At 35.2% G+C, this 15,137-nt stretch overlaps 1 protein-coding gene and 1 long non-coding RNA gene across 2 annotated transcripts; both read left to right on the forward strand.

Moving 5' to 3' along the window:
- The first annotated feature begins 5,514 nt into the window (after positions 1-5,514).
- On the forward strand, positions 5,515-7,094 carry LOC141656145 (uncharacterized). Its single transcript, XR_012548386.1, has 2 exons — positions 5,515-6,082; positions 6,596-7,094. It is a non-coding gene; the product is annotated as an uncharacterized LOC141656145 (long non-coding RNA).
- A 2,434-nt stretch (positions 7,095-9,528) lies between these two features.
- On the forward strand, positions 9,529-12,210 carry LOC141655505 (protein FAR1-RELATED SEQUENCE 5-like). The gene is made up of 3 exons (XM_074462582.1): positions 9,529-10,064; positions 10,611-11,093; positions 12,129-12,210. The coding sequence occupies exons 1-3, from the start codon at positions 9,529-9,531 to the stop codon at positions 12,208-12,210; spliced, it is 1,101 nt and encodes a 366-aa protein (XP_074318683.1).
- The last annotated feature ends 2,927 nt before the right edge of the window (positions 12,211-15,137 follow it).

Genomic DNA, 15,137 nt, shown 5'->3' on the forward strand with positions numbered 1-15,137 from the left:
TTCTTTCTATTCATTTTCTGAACCACTTCTAGTAAGTGAGTTTTTCACCAAGTAATAAAGAATGGACTGTTATTATGAGAGTTGATAGACAAAGTTACAATGAATGATACGGTTATGGTAAAAGGCTTAAGATTATTTTGAGATATGTTCTCAAATGTTGGGATTTGTTCCCATTTCTTCTAAGCTTTGATTATCTATTTGGATTTTGTTTTCAAATGGATGTAAAGACTATTTTCTCGTATCAAGTTGCTCGAGAAAAGCCTATATGCATAGATTGTTCAGTTGAGTTTGTCTCAAATGATTAATATGATAAATTTTTGTGTACTTCAAGCTTATTCATATGTTGAATGATTTATATTTATTTCAAATTTCTTTAATCATTTGTGTGATGATTTAATTGGAATGGTAAAATAGTTTTGGTTATGTCAAAATTATATAGGAGAATAAGTTTCTCTTTGTTAATGGATGACATATTGGTACTTAGAAGAAAAATAAAGTTTTTATGTCTAAACCTATGCTCAAAAGTTAGGAAAGATTAAGTATTGCTTCTTATTCTGGTGTAGTTGACATTTTGATGTGTACCTTGTTAGTACATGGTTGAACGTCAATTTGTGATTGATAAGTATTTGTTACCTAATCAATCCTCTACACGTACAATGATATGTAATCAAGTGATTTTCACTTTTTCCTTTGTGGTAAGAGTAAATTAGTTCTTGTGTGGGACTAAAGTTGTCATCAAGTAAGATTAACTAACAAGATGGTTGGCTCATTATTTTATAAGATGTGTTCTTAATTAGTTCATGTGTTGAGCTAATTGTGCGAAAGAATCAACTTAAGTTTTAATCTTGTTGAGTTGTGGATGTGTTTGATGATGGACATTTTTGGATAAAGATTTTGTATCTTTTGGAAATGTTCATATGTATTTGTTGCATGATGAGGCACAAAAGATATCGCCAAACTTTTAGATTGCCTAATCACACGAGTAATCGCCTTGACACTTGTGTAGTGGGCAAGATGAGACTGAGTCACGTTAACACTTAATGAGTGTTGGAGATTATCTTTGTACATTAGTTGTATGGAAAGATATTGACTCGTTCTATAGTCGCCTTAGTGGGTCTAAGATGAGACTTTTGTAGTCGAAGTATGAGAAGACACCCTATTTTCGTACTAAAACTTTGAACCGAATTACAAGTGTCAGATTGGATATTGTGTGTATCAATTTAGTGGCTTGAGTTAGATACTTGAGAAGTATCCAGACTTATGATTCGCACGACATAGAAGCGTGATATGCCCATCACAGTGGGAGCTATGTTGTGACACATATATCATACTATGTGTGTTAGTAAGTCGACCGTTAGGAGTGACAGATGATTCCCTATTTTATCACTGTGTGATCTTATGGACTGTGTTGTCCAACTTTGTTCGATGCTCTTTGACTTGGAGCTATGATATGAAGTTAATTCTTGATGTTGATACTTTAATATGAATTCTAAGGACCTAAAAGATTAAGGTTCAATGGATCATGTTAGGAAAGCAGTTAAGTTGAGATGGATTATTATTAGTGTCTAAGGAATGATCAATTCAACTTCACCATAATTTCCTTGCCACGGGTTATATTGTGTATATAACTAAATGATTATGATAGCATATGGGGATTGTGTACGCTAACGGTGATGTTTGAATGATTTGGGGTATTGATAATATGAAAATGTTATGTTAGTTTTGATGGTAACTTAATATAACATTACTTTGTTACGTTTTGGTTGCACACCTCATTTCCCGTATGAAGCATAAGAGATTGTTTTGGTGTATTGTCTTGCGATAACCTTGGTTGTGTACCAAGTGAGAGTGTTTTCTCTATCTATGTGATAGAGTAGATGTATTACCTTGACTTTGTGATCAAGTGTACTATATCCTTGGATTAGTGGCCAAGTGGGAGCATTGTCTCGGTTGTGTGGCCGAGTGGGAGTATTGAAATTCGTAACGGCCACATTAACTATGTGAGTTACTACTTCATCCTTATTACAATGCTGATAATAACCCCATTTAGTATGGCATTATTCACCACATTTATGTGTGACTTAATGGGTGTTTATGAGGGGTTTTATGGTACCATTGTAAATCCTCTATGTGAGGTTACAAATAGCTTATAAGACCATATTGTGTATACGAAATAACACACACCTATTCACATGATGCATTACACAAAAACAACTACTTCTCTAGTTGCTAAGTCCACCATCAATATGGGACTTGGGATTTGGGATGTGAACATATTCCGGGGCTCTAGTAGCCGCCGGAGGTACGAGGTACGGTAGTGGACAATTAGCAAGCACAACGATCCGATCGCTTCCGCATAGTCCTTATTTTCCAACACTACTAAACGATTTACATCAATGTATTATTTACTCCTTTTCTAAGCAAAATTCTTAAGATTAATACTAAACTATTACAAACGATAATATGAGTTTAGTAGCTTAAAATAGAAATTGTATATTTAACTCATATTTGCTCCATACACAATTTCATGCTCTTTATGCACATCGTTTCAATGTTGTGCCAAAATACTTGAAATATCGATGACATATTAACACGGCCGTTTTGAAAAGGCTTCAGATTTCAACGAAAAATATATCTTAGAGAATTAATCACTTAAACAAATTGAATAACAACAATAACAACTCTAATATAAACTTACGTTTTAACAATGCAATTACACAAATAAAAAGTACTCCGTAATAGACGATGAATACAAAAGATGTGGAGGGCTAGGTCAGAGCCTCATAGGTTGGGATGTCATGGGCCGGGTGGGTGCGGAGGAGGGGTAACCCGCACCCACATCCGCGAACTATAATGCGTACCCACACCCGCCCCGCGACCCACAGCAGGTTGAACCTTTCAAACCTGTCCCAGCCCCGCGGGGACCCGTTGACCCGCCAAATTACATATATTCTCACAAAATAATTTTTAAAAATATAAAGATTGAATCTAAAACATACTAGTTTCGTACTCTCGTACATCTTATACAAATAAGTTTTCGCAGAATGGTCTAACATATAATTAACTAGTACACACGTTTTTCAAACCACGAAATAGTTTGAGAATTAGCGTTTGTTTTTGGGGGTTTAGGTTGTTGACTGGGTAAGAATTAAGAAGTAGATGGAATTTTTCTTGGTTTATGAAAAAAATGGTTTACGTTTTTTTATGTAAGTTATAAATTTTATTTTTATATATTACAAATTTGTTTAGGTTTATGAGTAAGGCGGGTATAAGCGGAGCAGGGACATGCGAGGCGGGGCGGGCGAGGTGGGTGTGAGGCGGGTCTCACGTGATACCCACACCCGCCCACGACCCGCGACGAATGACACTTTTGAAACCCATCCCCCCCAGGACCCATCAAATCCTTACCCGCACCCACCCCAAGTGGGGCGGGTGTGGGGCGAGACCCGCCAAAACCCGTCACACTGACATCCATACTCATAGGCGAGAAGGAACCCATTAATAACGAAGCATATTAATTTAGAGTAAAGTTGATTTCGTTTTCTCAAGGCCAATTTCAAATTTTAATAGTAAAAGTTTACCTTAAACATTGAATCGTCATCGTATAATTATTATACTGTATAGTATTATATTTGCCGATATTGCACCAAAAAAAATAAAAAAAAATTGCCGATACGCACTACAACAAATTCACACAATTCTTAAGAATACTTTTGGGAATCGAGCACCGATAAACATATACGCGTGCATAATTAGCTGAAATTAGTACTGACTATTAGACAAAAAAACAATACACTAAATATCGCCTAAACTTTATACCGAATTTCATTATAGAATTGGAGAGAAAAGATCGTATCTGATCCATGAAGTATGCGAATTTTTGTAAAATATTCAGATTTTTTTCAACTGCACAAAATAAAGTACCCATATTAGTCTTATAATTATTATTATCATGTAAACATCACAATAAAATACACTAAAAAGGATAGGTAGAATCTCAAATTTGAAAGTTTGATTATATTAGGGTAAATTATCAATAACTCCCTTTTAAAATACACTTTTTAAAATTTACTCCATTTTAAAAAAAAATTTAAAAATTACACCCAGAATAATGCAAAAATTTAAAAATTGCTACCAAACTCCTATTTTTACATTTTTATGACAAAAAAGCCCCTAAGTTTCTATTCTTATATAACGAATATGATGGTGGATTTTGGGTGGAGGATTGTGGTGGTTTACCGTGGAGTCCTTGGGTGGTAGAAAGGTGGGTAGAGTTGTAATGGAGGTCAATAAACATATGAGAAATAAAAAAATGAGGGGCATTTTTGTCATAAAAATGAAAAAATATAGGTTAGGGAGCAATTTTTAAATTTTTGCAATATTTTGGGTGTAATTTTTAAACTTTTTTTTAAAAGGGAGTAAATTTTAAAAAGCGTATTTTAAAAGGGAGTTTTTGATAATTTACTCTACACATTTTGATAGTTGTCTCTTATTAAGAGTAAAATTTAGTCTAATTTATTCATACTCAAATTATTTTATTGTGAAACTTTGTTAAGTGGTAGAGTTTGTTTTAATGGATGTATGTTACTTGCAGTTAGACCTGGCAAACGGGTCAACCAGGTCGGGTTCGGGTCGGGCCAGTTTGGGTCGGGTCATTTCGGGTTTCTCAAATTTTCGGGTTAGTTCGGATCGGGTCAGTTCATTTCGGGTTACGGGTCTATTTCGGGTTTGTTGGTCGGGTGTGTTTCGGGTCAAGCGGGTTGGGTTAATTCGGGTCAGGCCATTTTCGGGTCAAAGATTAAGAGAAGAGAGGCATTTCAAGTCTATTAGGGTCAATTAAAGTTATATTTTGTCGGGTCATTTTCGGGTTGAGTGGTTTCGGATTGGTCATTTTGGGTCGGGTCTGTTACGGGTCCAAGAAAGCTCGGGTCATTTTCGGGTCGGGTCGGGTCACTTCGGGCTTCGGGTGTCATTCGGGTTCAGCAATTCGGGTCAATTTCGGGTCTCGGGTCATCCTTTTCGGGTCGGGTCAACCGGATCGGGTTGATTTTGCCAGGTCTACTTGCAGTAAACTTGTAATACTTTCATAGGTATGCATTATGCTTAATTGATTGCGACTTTAAATTTATCTTCTATATTGACTCATTAATATTAAAATATTAGATTGCTCATTATTAAACCACTCTTTGTTGTTCACCTAAAACCAAGTATCCCAAATGATCACCTAATGTTTCCAATTGTAATAAATATGGTGTGAGATTAAGATTGTTTTTTGGTATTATAATAGCTTACCAACACGGTAGAATATATCTTTAATGTTATTCTATTTTATTAAGTGATTTGTAAAAATTAGAGTCTCTATAATCGTTCGAAAAAAAATTTCCTTTAATAATATATATATATATATATATATATATATATATATATAGATTTAGGATCCGGTGAGAACGAACACTCGGTGAGAACGGTGAGAACGACCTTTATAATAAAACTCACGCGCGTCCTTAGTTCCTCACAGCCAAACTTATCTATCATCCTCTCCCAATCACATATTTCCTCAAACCCAAATCCCCCAATCACCACCTAACAACCTTTCGTCGTCTCCGGCGACGATCGCAACGACTCCGGCGACGAATCAACTTCTCTAAGTCTTATCTTGACACTCGATACTACAAATCTCGACGCCGCAATCACCAGGCACGTGCACTTGACAGTTGTCGGCATCAACCATCATCGTGCATCTCCAAAATCTCAAATCGTCGTCACGAACTTCCCCGATGCCGGCTCAACTCCTTGGAATCCATTCAACATTTCGAACTGTCAATTTTCGAGCTCCAGATCTCGATTTTCCGGCGTAATCTATGGCGTAGGAGAGGTCAACCAGATATCGATTAAATGGAATTGCTTTTTGAGTATATTGAGGTGGAGGCGGAAGTGGCGGAGTTGAAGACTAGATTTGAGCAAGAAATGGGACAATTACTTGGACGATTGATTCATTTCAAGGATAAATTGGCGGAAAGGGAGTTGGAATTGGGGAATTTGAGGGGAAAAATGACGGCGGCATGTTGAGAATTGGAAGCAGGTACTTGCAATTCACAAAGCTTATTTCTTTTATTATTATGGTTTTCTAATTGTTTACTGAAATTTTATGAATGAACATTGTTTGATGTTTTATACACATGCTATGTATGCTAGTAATTGCTGTTGATTTCGTGACACAGTTTTGATTCGTAGCTAGTGAGTAATGTTTGCTGAAGTTCCGAAACAATTGATCTTAATTCTGGGTTGTACTCCGGAAAGATAAGTTGTACCCGTTTATTGACGCGGAGCGTTTTTAATTGGTTTCGAAGAAGTCATGATGCGTGTTTTGATGTTGTGGGGTTATGTTGCGAGTGCCACCATTGAATGACTTTACCAACTAAGCTAACTATTCGCTGGACATTTGCAATTTGTAATGAGCAGCGTGTTTTGTTGTACTACCGTCTACTGGTACTGGAAGCGACTTATTTTTGCCTGATGGATCCATTTGGTTGCTGCATTATGATTGATGTGATAAATGAGACTCATTTTTGCCTGATGTTGTGCTGTACTGTAGGCCGCAAATAAACTTCAGTGTGGGCTCCCGCCCGGACCAGGCGGGTCAATAGGTGCTCTAGAGGGAGTTAGCTACCTGGCTGTATTGGGTATAATTGGGTGGTCATTGTATACCAAGTCCAAAACAGGGTCTGGTCTGCCGAATGGGCCGTTTGGTTTCTTTGGTCTTTGTAGAAGGGTTGTCTTATCCGAGCTTGCTTGTTATTATTGTGGTTTTTGACCGCAATTTTTTCGAGACGGTTCGATTCCCTATCCGTTTCCTGGAGATCAGTGTTTTGGCTAGTTTCATAATTTCATGTACTCCTTTGTAAGTTGCAATCAATATTTAGATGTTTAATGTGGAGTGGAAATTTGAGTTTGTTGAACTTGATTACTTGTACTAAGTTGATTGAATGTTATTGTACCTAGTTAGTTGGTTGCTAGTTGCTACTCATAATGCAATCAATTTAATCTGTTAATTTCCTTGATGATTTGAGTCAAGCAAGTATTTCGTCGACGACTTTAATTCTTGATTATCTTTACCGTCATTGTCCTTAAGAGCAGCAGGAAGATTATGATTATGATTCCCCTAAGATTACAAACCCTCCTTTAAGGATAAGGGTCTGCTATGCAATCTCAAATAGAGAAAACATAAAAACTTGAAATGGTGCTTAAGAAATGCATAGCTACTGCTTGAGCTACATAATGAGGTTATGATTTTAAGTTTTAACCATATCAAGTCGTATTTTTTGTAAAGTGTACCTAGGATCCGAAAAAGTGTAACTACATTATTGTAAAGTGTATCTAAAATTTATGTGAAAAAATGTATCTATTTCATTTTGAAAAAAAAAAAAAAAAAAAAAAAAAAAAAAAAAAAACGTATATGACATTTGGTTTAAAAAAATCTATCAAAAAATTGTACCTATGCTAGCAAAAAGACATTCTTTAAAAAATTTACATAGAATGAAAGTCAAAAGTGAACCTAGGATAAAAAAAAAAAGTGTATATAGAATTCACTTAAAAATTGTACCTAGAATAAAAAAGTGTATCTACATTCTTAAAATGTGTATATAGAATTTTGGTAAAAAGTGTACTTACTTTAGTTAAAAGTGTATATGAGATTTGGTAAAAAAAAAAGTGTATCTACATTCTTAAAATACGTACATAGAATTTTGGTAAAAAGTGTACCTAATTTAGTTAAAAGTGTATATGAGATTTTCGTAAAAAAAAAAAAAGTGTATCTACATTCTTAAAATGCGTATATAGAATTTTGGTAAAAAGTGTACCTACTTTAGTTAAAAGTGTATATGAGATTTGGTAAAAAAAAAAAAAAGTGTATCTACATCCTTAAAATGCGTATATAGAATTTTGGTAAAAAGTGTACCTACTTTAGTTAGAAGTGTATATGAGATTTGGCAAAAAAAAAAAAAAAAAAAGTGTATCTACATCCTTAAAATGCGTATATAGAATTTTGGTAAAAAGTGTACCTACTTTAGTTAAAAGTGTATATGAGATGTGGTAAAAAAAAAAAGTGCACCTTTAATATATATATATATATATATATATATATATATATATATATATATATATATATATATATATATATATATATATATATATATATATATAGTGTCAAGTTCTCCTAAGTCCTTAATATCTTTTGAGTCCCTAAGTCTTTATTAGGGCCCTTGGATTAGGAAAATGGAGAGTGGAGATTTTCCTACTTTAATAACAATATAGGCGTGAAAAAAAAAAGGAAATAGGTTGAGGAGGAGAGAGGGTGAGTGTGTCAGTACTATTGCCTATTACCCACTGTGCACACACAAACACATGCATAATCATCCAACAACCTTCATCAACACAATTCTAAGGAAACTCCACCAAAACACAATTTGAAAAAACTCATCTTCCTGGCGAAGATTTTGGCGATAACTTAGAGCAAAACCTACAATTTTTCATTCTTCATTTATCATCTTTCTTTATTATCCTCCATTCTCAGCTTTATTATCCTCCATTCTCACAAACAAACAAGAAGACCAAATATCCCACGTAAAAAATGCCGGATTTGCAGTTGATTCCATTTGGCCATGGTAATTTTTGGTTTGTTTTTTTATTTTCTTCATTCAAAGTTACGTTATATATCTTTTTTTTTTATCAAAACATTAGCTTAAAGATGAACAGTTGCTTAAATATGAGAAGGAAGTGACTTTTAGGTTATTTTTGATCCTTGTTTTTCATTATTTGAAGTCTGTAAATCCACGCTTTCAACATGAACTCCAGCATTATAGAGTTCAACATAAACTGTGTGAATAAGAAGTTAAACTTTAAATGTAGTATCTGGTAGAGTTCAACATCATATTTCAGTTTCTTGTTTGTAAGAGTGAATGTAGTATCTGCAACGTAAGCATAAAAAGACGAATAATGTGTAGCTGTAACATCCAAAAGTGTAATTCTGACGGATGAAAGAGTAATTTTAACTACAAATGGTGTGATTCTAAGCAGCAAAAGTATTATTGTAATTATTATGGTAGATAAGTACAATTGTAATTGTAGTCGTACAAAGTGTTATTTTAACAACTAAAATTGTTATTATAACAGACATGTTCTAAATTTGTAAACAACAATTCTAATAGGAGAAAGTATAATTGTAACAGAGAAAAGTGTAATTTTGACTAGTAAAGGTGTGATTGTAACAGACAAAATCTGTAAGTTTCTAAAATGTAATTCTAATAGTAACAAGTATAATTGTAACAAACAAAAGTGTAATTTTAACAACCAAAAGGGTTAATGCAACAGAGAAGCTGTAAGTTTTTAAACTTTAATTGTAATAGTAAAAAGTATAATTCTAACAACTAAAAGTGTAATTCTAACGACTAAAAGTGTAATTTCAAGGAAGATATACTTTTAACAAATAAATGGGTTACTTTAATATTGTTATGAAAAGAATTGATAATAATGACACTATTGACAGATAATATTGAGCACAATGGCAAACGAAAGCCGAACGAGGAAGAATTTTGCAGGGACGTTGAAGCTAAGTTCACCCCCTATGTTGGACAGGAATTTCTGGAAATAGAGGAAGCAGCGACATTTGATAGAATTTATGCTGTTTCTTGTGGTTTTGATGTGCGTAAGTACACGACTAAGAGATGGCATGGCGGGGAAATAAAATCTAAACTGTTGGTTTGCAACCGGGAGGGGTTCAAACATAAGGGACAATTGGAGTGTAGTGGCCGCCAGGACTCAGGTAGGAGACACAAAGTCAGGCGCGTTGGCTGCAAAGCGAGGATTAGGCTATTCATGAGGAATGGGGAATTAAGAATTGACAGATTCCACAGTGGCCACAACCATGAACTCGTATCAGCCAGAGATAGAGAGTTTCAAAAGTTGGCATGCAACATAACAGACTATCACAAAATGATAATCCTTTATAATTCAAGGGTGAGTATTCCAGGTTTTCTGAAGTTAGCCTTCGCCTTCTTGAACTTACAGTATTGTTGGTTAGAATTACACTTTGTTTGAGTCATTGGAATTATACGATTATCATCAAAATTATACTTTTGTATATTACAATTATACATATATCCGTCAAAGTTACAATTTATATTATCAAAATTACAGTTTTGTTTATTACAATTACACTTTTCTTCATTACAATTACACTTATTTAAGACATCTGTTAACTTTATTTTGTTAGAATTACACTTTTGTCTGCTAAAATTACACTTTTTTCTACTACAATTACACTTTTTCTTGTTAAAACAACACTTTTGTTTTTTGAATTTATACTTTTGTATCTGTTTTAATTACGTTTTTGTTGATTAAAATACATACATCTAAAAGATTGTCAATAATCAACAGCTGAAGATAGGAGCAACGAAGACTTACAAAATTTTGAAGGAACATGTTAATGGGTTTGAAAACATCGGAGCTAGTTTGAATGATTTTAAGAACTTTCACAGAGATGTGAAATGCTACATTCATGAACGGGACGGTCAAATGTTCGTGGACCACTTTAAGGAATTGGCTGTTACTAGGCCAGGGTTCTTCTTTGACTATGATGTTGATTCTGACGGTAGCCTTAGTAAAGCTATATGGGCCGACGGAATCGCTAGAAAGAACTACTCAGTTTTTGGGGATGCAGTGTCGTTCGATCCGACGTATTCCACCAATAAGTATGACATGTCCTTCACACCTTTCACCGGGGTTGATAACCATAAACGATCAGTCACTTTCTGTGGAGCGCTTGTTGCTCATGAGGATGCAGACTCGTTTAAATGGGTTTTTACCCGTTTTCTGGCTGCGATGGGTGGGAAAGAGCCTAAGTATATTATCACCGATCAGGATGCTGGTATTCTTAAAGCGGTGCCATTGGTGTTCAAGACAGCACGACACCGATATTGTATGTGGCATATCATGAACAAGGTGCCAAGCAAGTTTGGAATGACGAGAGACGATTATTCAGACTTTTTAAAGAAATTGAATGCCATCATATGGGATGAAGACATTGAAGCGGCAGAGTTCGATGCAAAATGGGAAGAAATTGGTAGGGAACACAATGTTAATAACATTGACTGGTTCCAAGAAATGTACGCTAAAAGGAATCAGTGGGTTATGGCTCATTGTAGGGACCTAGATATGGGGGGTGTTATGAGGACAACCCAAAGATCAGAGAGCGAAAATAGTTTTTTTAAGAGATTTGAGAGTAAGTCAGGAACATTAGTTGAGTTTTCGATGCGTTTTGACAGCGCGATGGACCAGCAAAGACACACACAAAACAGTTGACAACTCGTAATGTACACACTTTCCCCGTAATATCAACGCATCTAGCTATCGAAGTGCACGGGGCGCAAGTGTACACTCATAAAGTATTCGAGGAATTTCAAGAAGAGGCCAAGTGCTCAATCGGTACTTGTAAAAGCGGAGGATTTATTGAGTGTGACTCTTTAGAGGTGACCACTGTAAGAGATGCAAACAGGGGAAAATTATGAGGTCACATACGCCTGTATCATTCTGTAGCATTTGTTTGTTAAAATTATACTTTTATCCGTTACAATTATACTTTTGTTGATTAAAATTACACTTAGGGTTGTTAAAATTATAGTTTGGGTTGTTACAATAATACTTTGGGTTGCTAAAGTTATACTTTAAGCCATTAAAATTACACTTTTGTTCATTAAAATTACACTTTGGGTTGTTAAATTACAAAATAGGTTAAAATTATACTGTGTTATTAAAGTTATACTTTTTTCCGTTAAAATCACACTTTTATTGATTAAAATTACACTTTTGAGTATTACAGTCACACTTTCTTCTGACTGATTCAACTAACATATTACTCTATATTGTTGAACTAGATACATTGAAAGCCACTTGTAGCTGCAGAATGCTTGAGAGGAAAGGCATTCTTTGCCGGCATGTCATATGGATTTACTCGTCAAACGGAGTGAAGATTATTCCAGAACAATGTGTTGTTAAAAGATGGTGTAAAGATGCAAGGTTGTCTAAAATGTTCGATTGTAATGGTGAAGCAACTGAGGACGTTGATATAATAGATGGAAAACAGATTGCGATGTCAGTAATGTGGTCGGAGATTCATCAGACAGTTGGTATGCTCATGGGCAAAATGAAGAATGATGTTGACAACTTTTCTAGTCTAATTAGACAGTTTAAGGAGAAACTTTCACCATTAGGATCACCATTGAATAAACAACAACAGTTGGAGAAAATTCTTGGATGTTCTCCTAGTCAGGAGATAACCATTTTGCCGCCCAAGAAATCCAAGAACAAGGGGAGCGGAAAGAGAATGTTGTCGATGAAGGAAAAAGCAGTTGCTTTGGCAAGGAAGCCAAAACGTATGTGTAAAAATTGCAAGCGATTAGCTAACCATGACAAAAGGAACTGCCCCAACCCATTCGCAGAGCACCCACCATTGTCGCAATCGTCAGCACCCTCGTCGGAAGAAGAAGAAGAAGAAGAAGAAGCGGAAGAAGAAGGAGAAGAAGAAGAAGAAGAAGAAGACGAAGAAGAAGGCATCTTAGAATAATCAATATAATACCTAATAAGTAGTACATTTTTTGGGTATGTCTATACAAAATACGAGGTACAACATGATGTTTCGTATTGTGTTTAGACATCAAACTGTCAGGAAGGCAACTGGTCGCCTTTGGTATTACAATGTATTTTGTTGAAGTATTTTTTATTGGACGAAACAGTTATAATGTGCTAAACCATCACGTTGAATTTTTCACTCTTGACTATTATGACAAATTATGTTCTTACAATTACACATATCTAGGGAATAAAATTGCAATGGCCTCATATCACACTTAGGGTAGGATTGTTATGATCAGAATTACACTTAAACTACTTATAATTACAGAGTATGCAATTTCAGTTACACTTCATCTATAGTAAAACCTTATAACATAGTTAAGTGTTCATTCAAAAGTATAAGTTTAACTTTGACAAGTGTAATTCTAAGGGCAAAAAGTATAATTCTAACGGACTAAAGTGTAATTGTAAGCTACAAAAGTATAATTTTAACTTTAAAAAGTATAATTTCAATGGACAAAAGTGTAATTGTAACAAACAAAAGTATACTTTTTACTTTAAAAGTATAATTTTAACTGACAACCTTGTAATTTAAGCAATTACTGATAAATATTATTGCACCATCTTTTAACAACATAACTATATTTTCATAAATAAAGTCCCTAAAATGACACTTTTGCCTTTTAAAATAACATTTATATTTTGTGTAATGTAAGGTCTATCTGTCACTGATATGGCCGGTTAGAATTACACTTCTGACTTATTAGAATTACACTTTTTTGTATTACAGCCACACTTTCTTCTGACTGATTTAACTAACATATTACTCACAATTGTTGAACTAAATACATTCTTTGCCGGCATGTCATATGTATTAACATAAAACACCTTGTCTTATAGAATGTTGAAAAAATTGTTTCCACAAAAACTAACTGTCTAGATGAAGGTTGCTAACATCTACAGATAATACAAAGTATGAAATAAGTGTTTACATAGCCAAGGCAATATTCCCACAAAAACTTAACTACTAAATTAAGGATGTTATTTTTTCACATTGGCACGGGGCAGTCTACGCTTCTGTTGTAATACCTTCCACAGTTTGTCCTTCGTGCTAACAAAGGCTTTGACCTTCTCGAGCACACCTTCGCGCAAAACGTTCATGTCTGCTAGAACGAGGGTAGCTATCAGCTGGATCACCAAATAGCGCCTTGATTTCTTCTTCTCAAGGTCTTCATGCTGAAAAGGAAGACCCTCGTATAAGAGCATAGCCATCATGGTGAACAGACCTGACTCTGGTTGGTTGAGAGTAGGTGACATCCCGCTGAAAGGTATCTGCCGCAACGCATAATTAGGAATTTCCCGTGCCCTAGTGTTCTTCTTTTCCTTATCCCGTGATTCTAAATAATCACTCACTGCGCTAGCCTGCAAATGTACATAATTACCTCAACAAACTGATTGAACAAAAAAGATAGCATTCGGAAGAAAGGGATGGACAATATCTTACAATTAAACGCGCTGCTCTCCCAAACTACGACTTTTTCAAATCAGAATGCCTTTGCCCGTCCAGCAAATCGAATGTATTTGATTTGTGATTGATACATACGCATGCGAAATGGTCGTCAATGCAGAACGGGACAAATAGCAAGTCTGTTGTCAAGTTAAAGGTTCGCTCACTATCGACGATGAAGGTGTTCCAGAGCTGGTACAAGTTGTCATAGTTGCTGTCTGATTGTGTGCCTGGTTGTTCAAACGTCTCAAGCAATCCCAACAGTATATCCTTTAAAAGGCAATAGTGAACATGATTAATGTGGTTACTTTGTCACCTAAATTGACACTATTGTCCCTTAGAATTACATTTAACACGGTTAGAATGACACTTTTGTTGATTAAAAGAACTAAAGTGAAACATTCACATAATATAACTGTAAGTTAGAAAAGTGTCATTCTAAGTAACAAAGGTGTAATAGAACTGGGCATAAATATGATGCAATGGTTAATGGATTTACCATGTGACGTATACCAAAGAATGACATCCTCATTTGGTCGCCATATTCCTCCTTCTCCAAATGGTTCATCAAAATCGACCAGCACTCGATGACATTCAACGACATAAGGTTCTCAGGCAACAGGGACATAATGTCAGCTCTCCGAAGCGTTGCGTGACGGGTGTACCAGACCAGCTGTTCACTGCACTCCGTAATATTAGAGAAGTCGTTAATTAAAGTAGAATAAATGTGAAAAATAATCTGAGTATCCTTGATTAAAGAAGTCGTTAATTAAGACAGATTAACAGACCGTTCATCATAATTGTGGTCATCTAACAAGCAATAGTCGGCAACATGCTTCCTCCTCTGTTTAATATCCTTGATTAACGCTTGGTTGCTCCGGAGCATCTTGGACACCACGTTTGTGTTGAGACCACCTCTACCACAGTCGAGAGAGCAGCCCAACCCGCCCCCCTTTCCATGAGGATGGCTCTTAATAGATGATAACGCTTTACCAGATGGAAT

Source organism: Silene latifolia, chromosome 5 (assembly GCF_048544455.1).
Source record: "Silene latifolia isolate original U9 population chromosome 5, ASM4854445v1, whole genome shotgun sequence".
NCBI classification, from domain to species: domain Eukaryota; kingdom Viridiplantae; phylum Streptophyta; class Magnoliopsida; order Caryophyllales; family Caryophyllaceae; genus Silene; species Silene latifolia.

Coding starts and splice junctions, on each gene's coding strand:
- LOC141655505 (XM_074462582.1), top strand. CDS start 9,529: ATGACACTATTGACAGATAATATTGAGCACAATGGCAAACGAAAGCCG. Junction 10,065..10,610: donor TTCGCCTTCTTGAACTTACA/GTATTGTTGGTT, acceptor GGCTGTTACTAG/GCCAGGGTTCTTCTTTGACT. Junction 11,094..12,128: donor GAAGACATTGAAGCGGCAGA/GTTCGATGCAAA, acceptor TTGATATAATAG/ATGGAAAACAGATTGCGATG.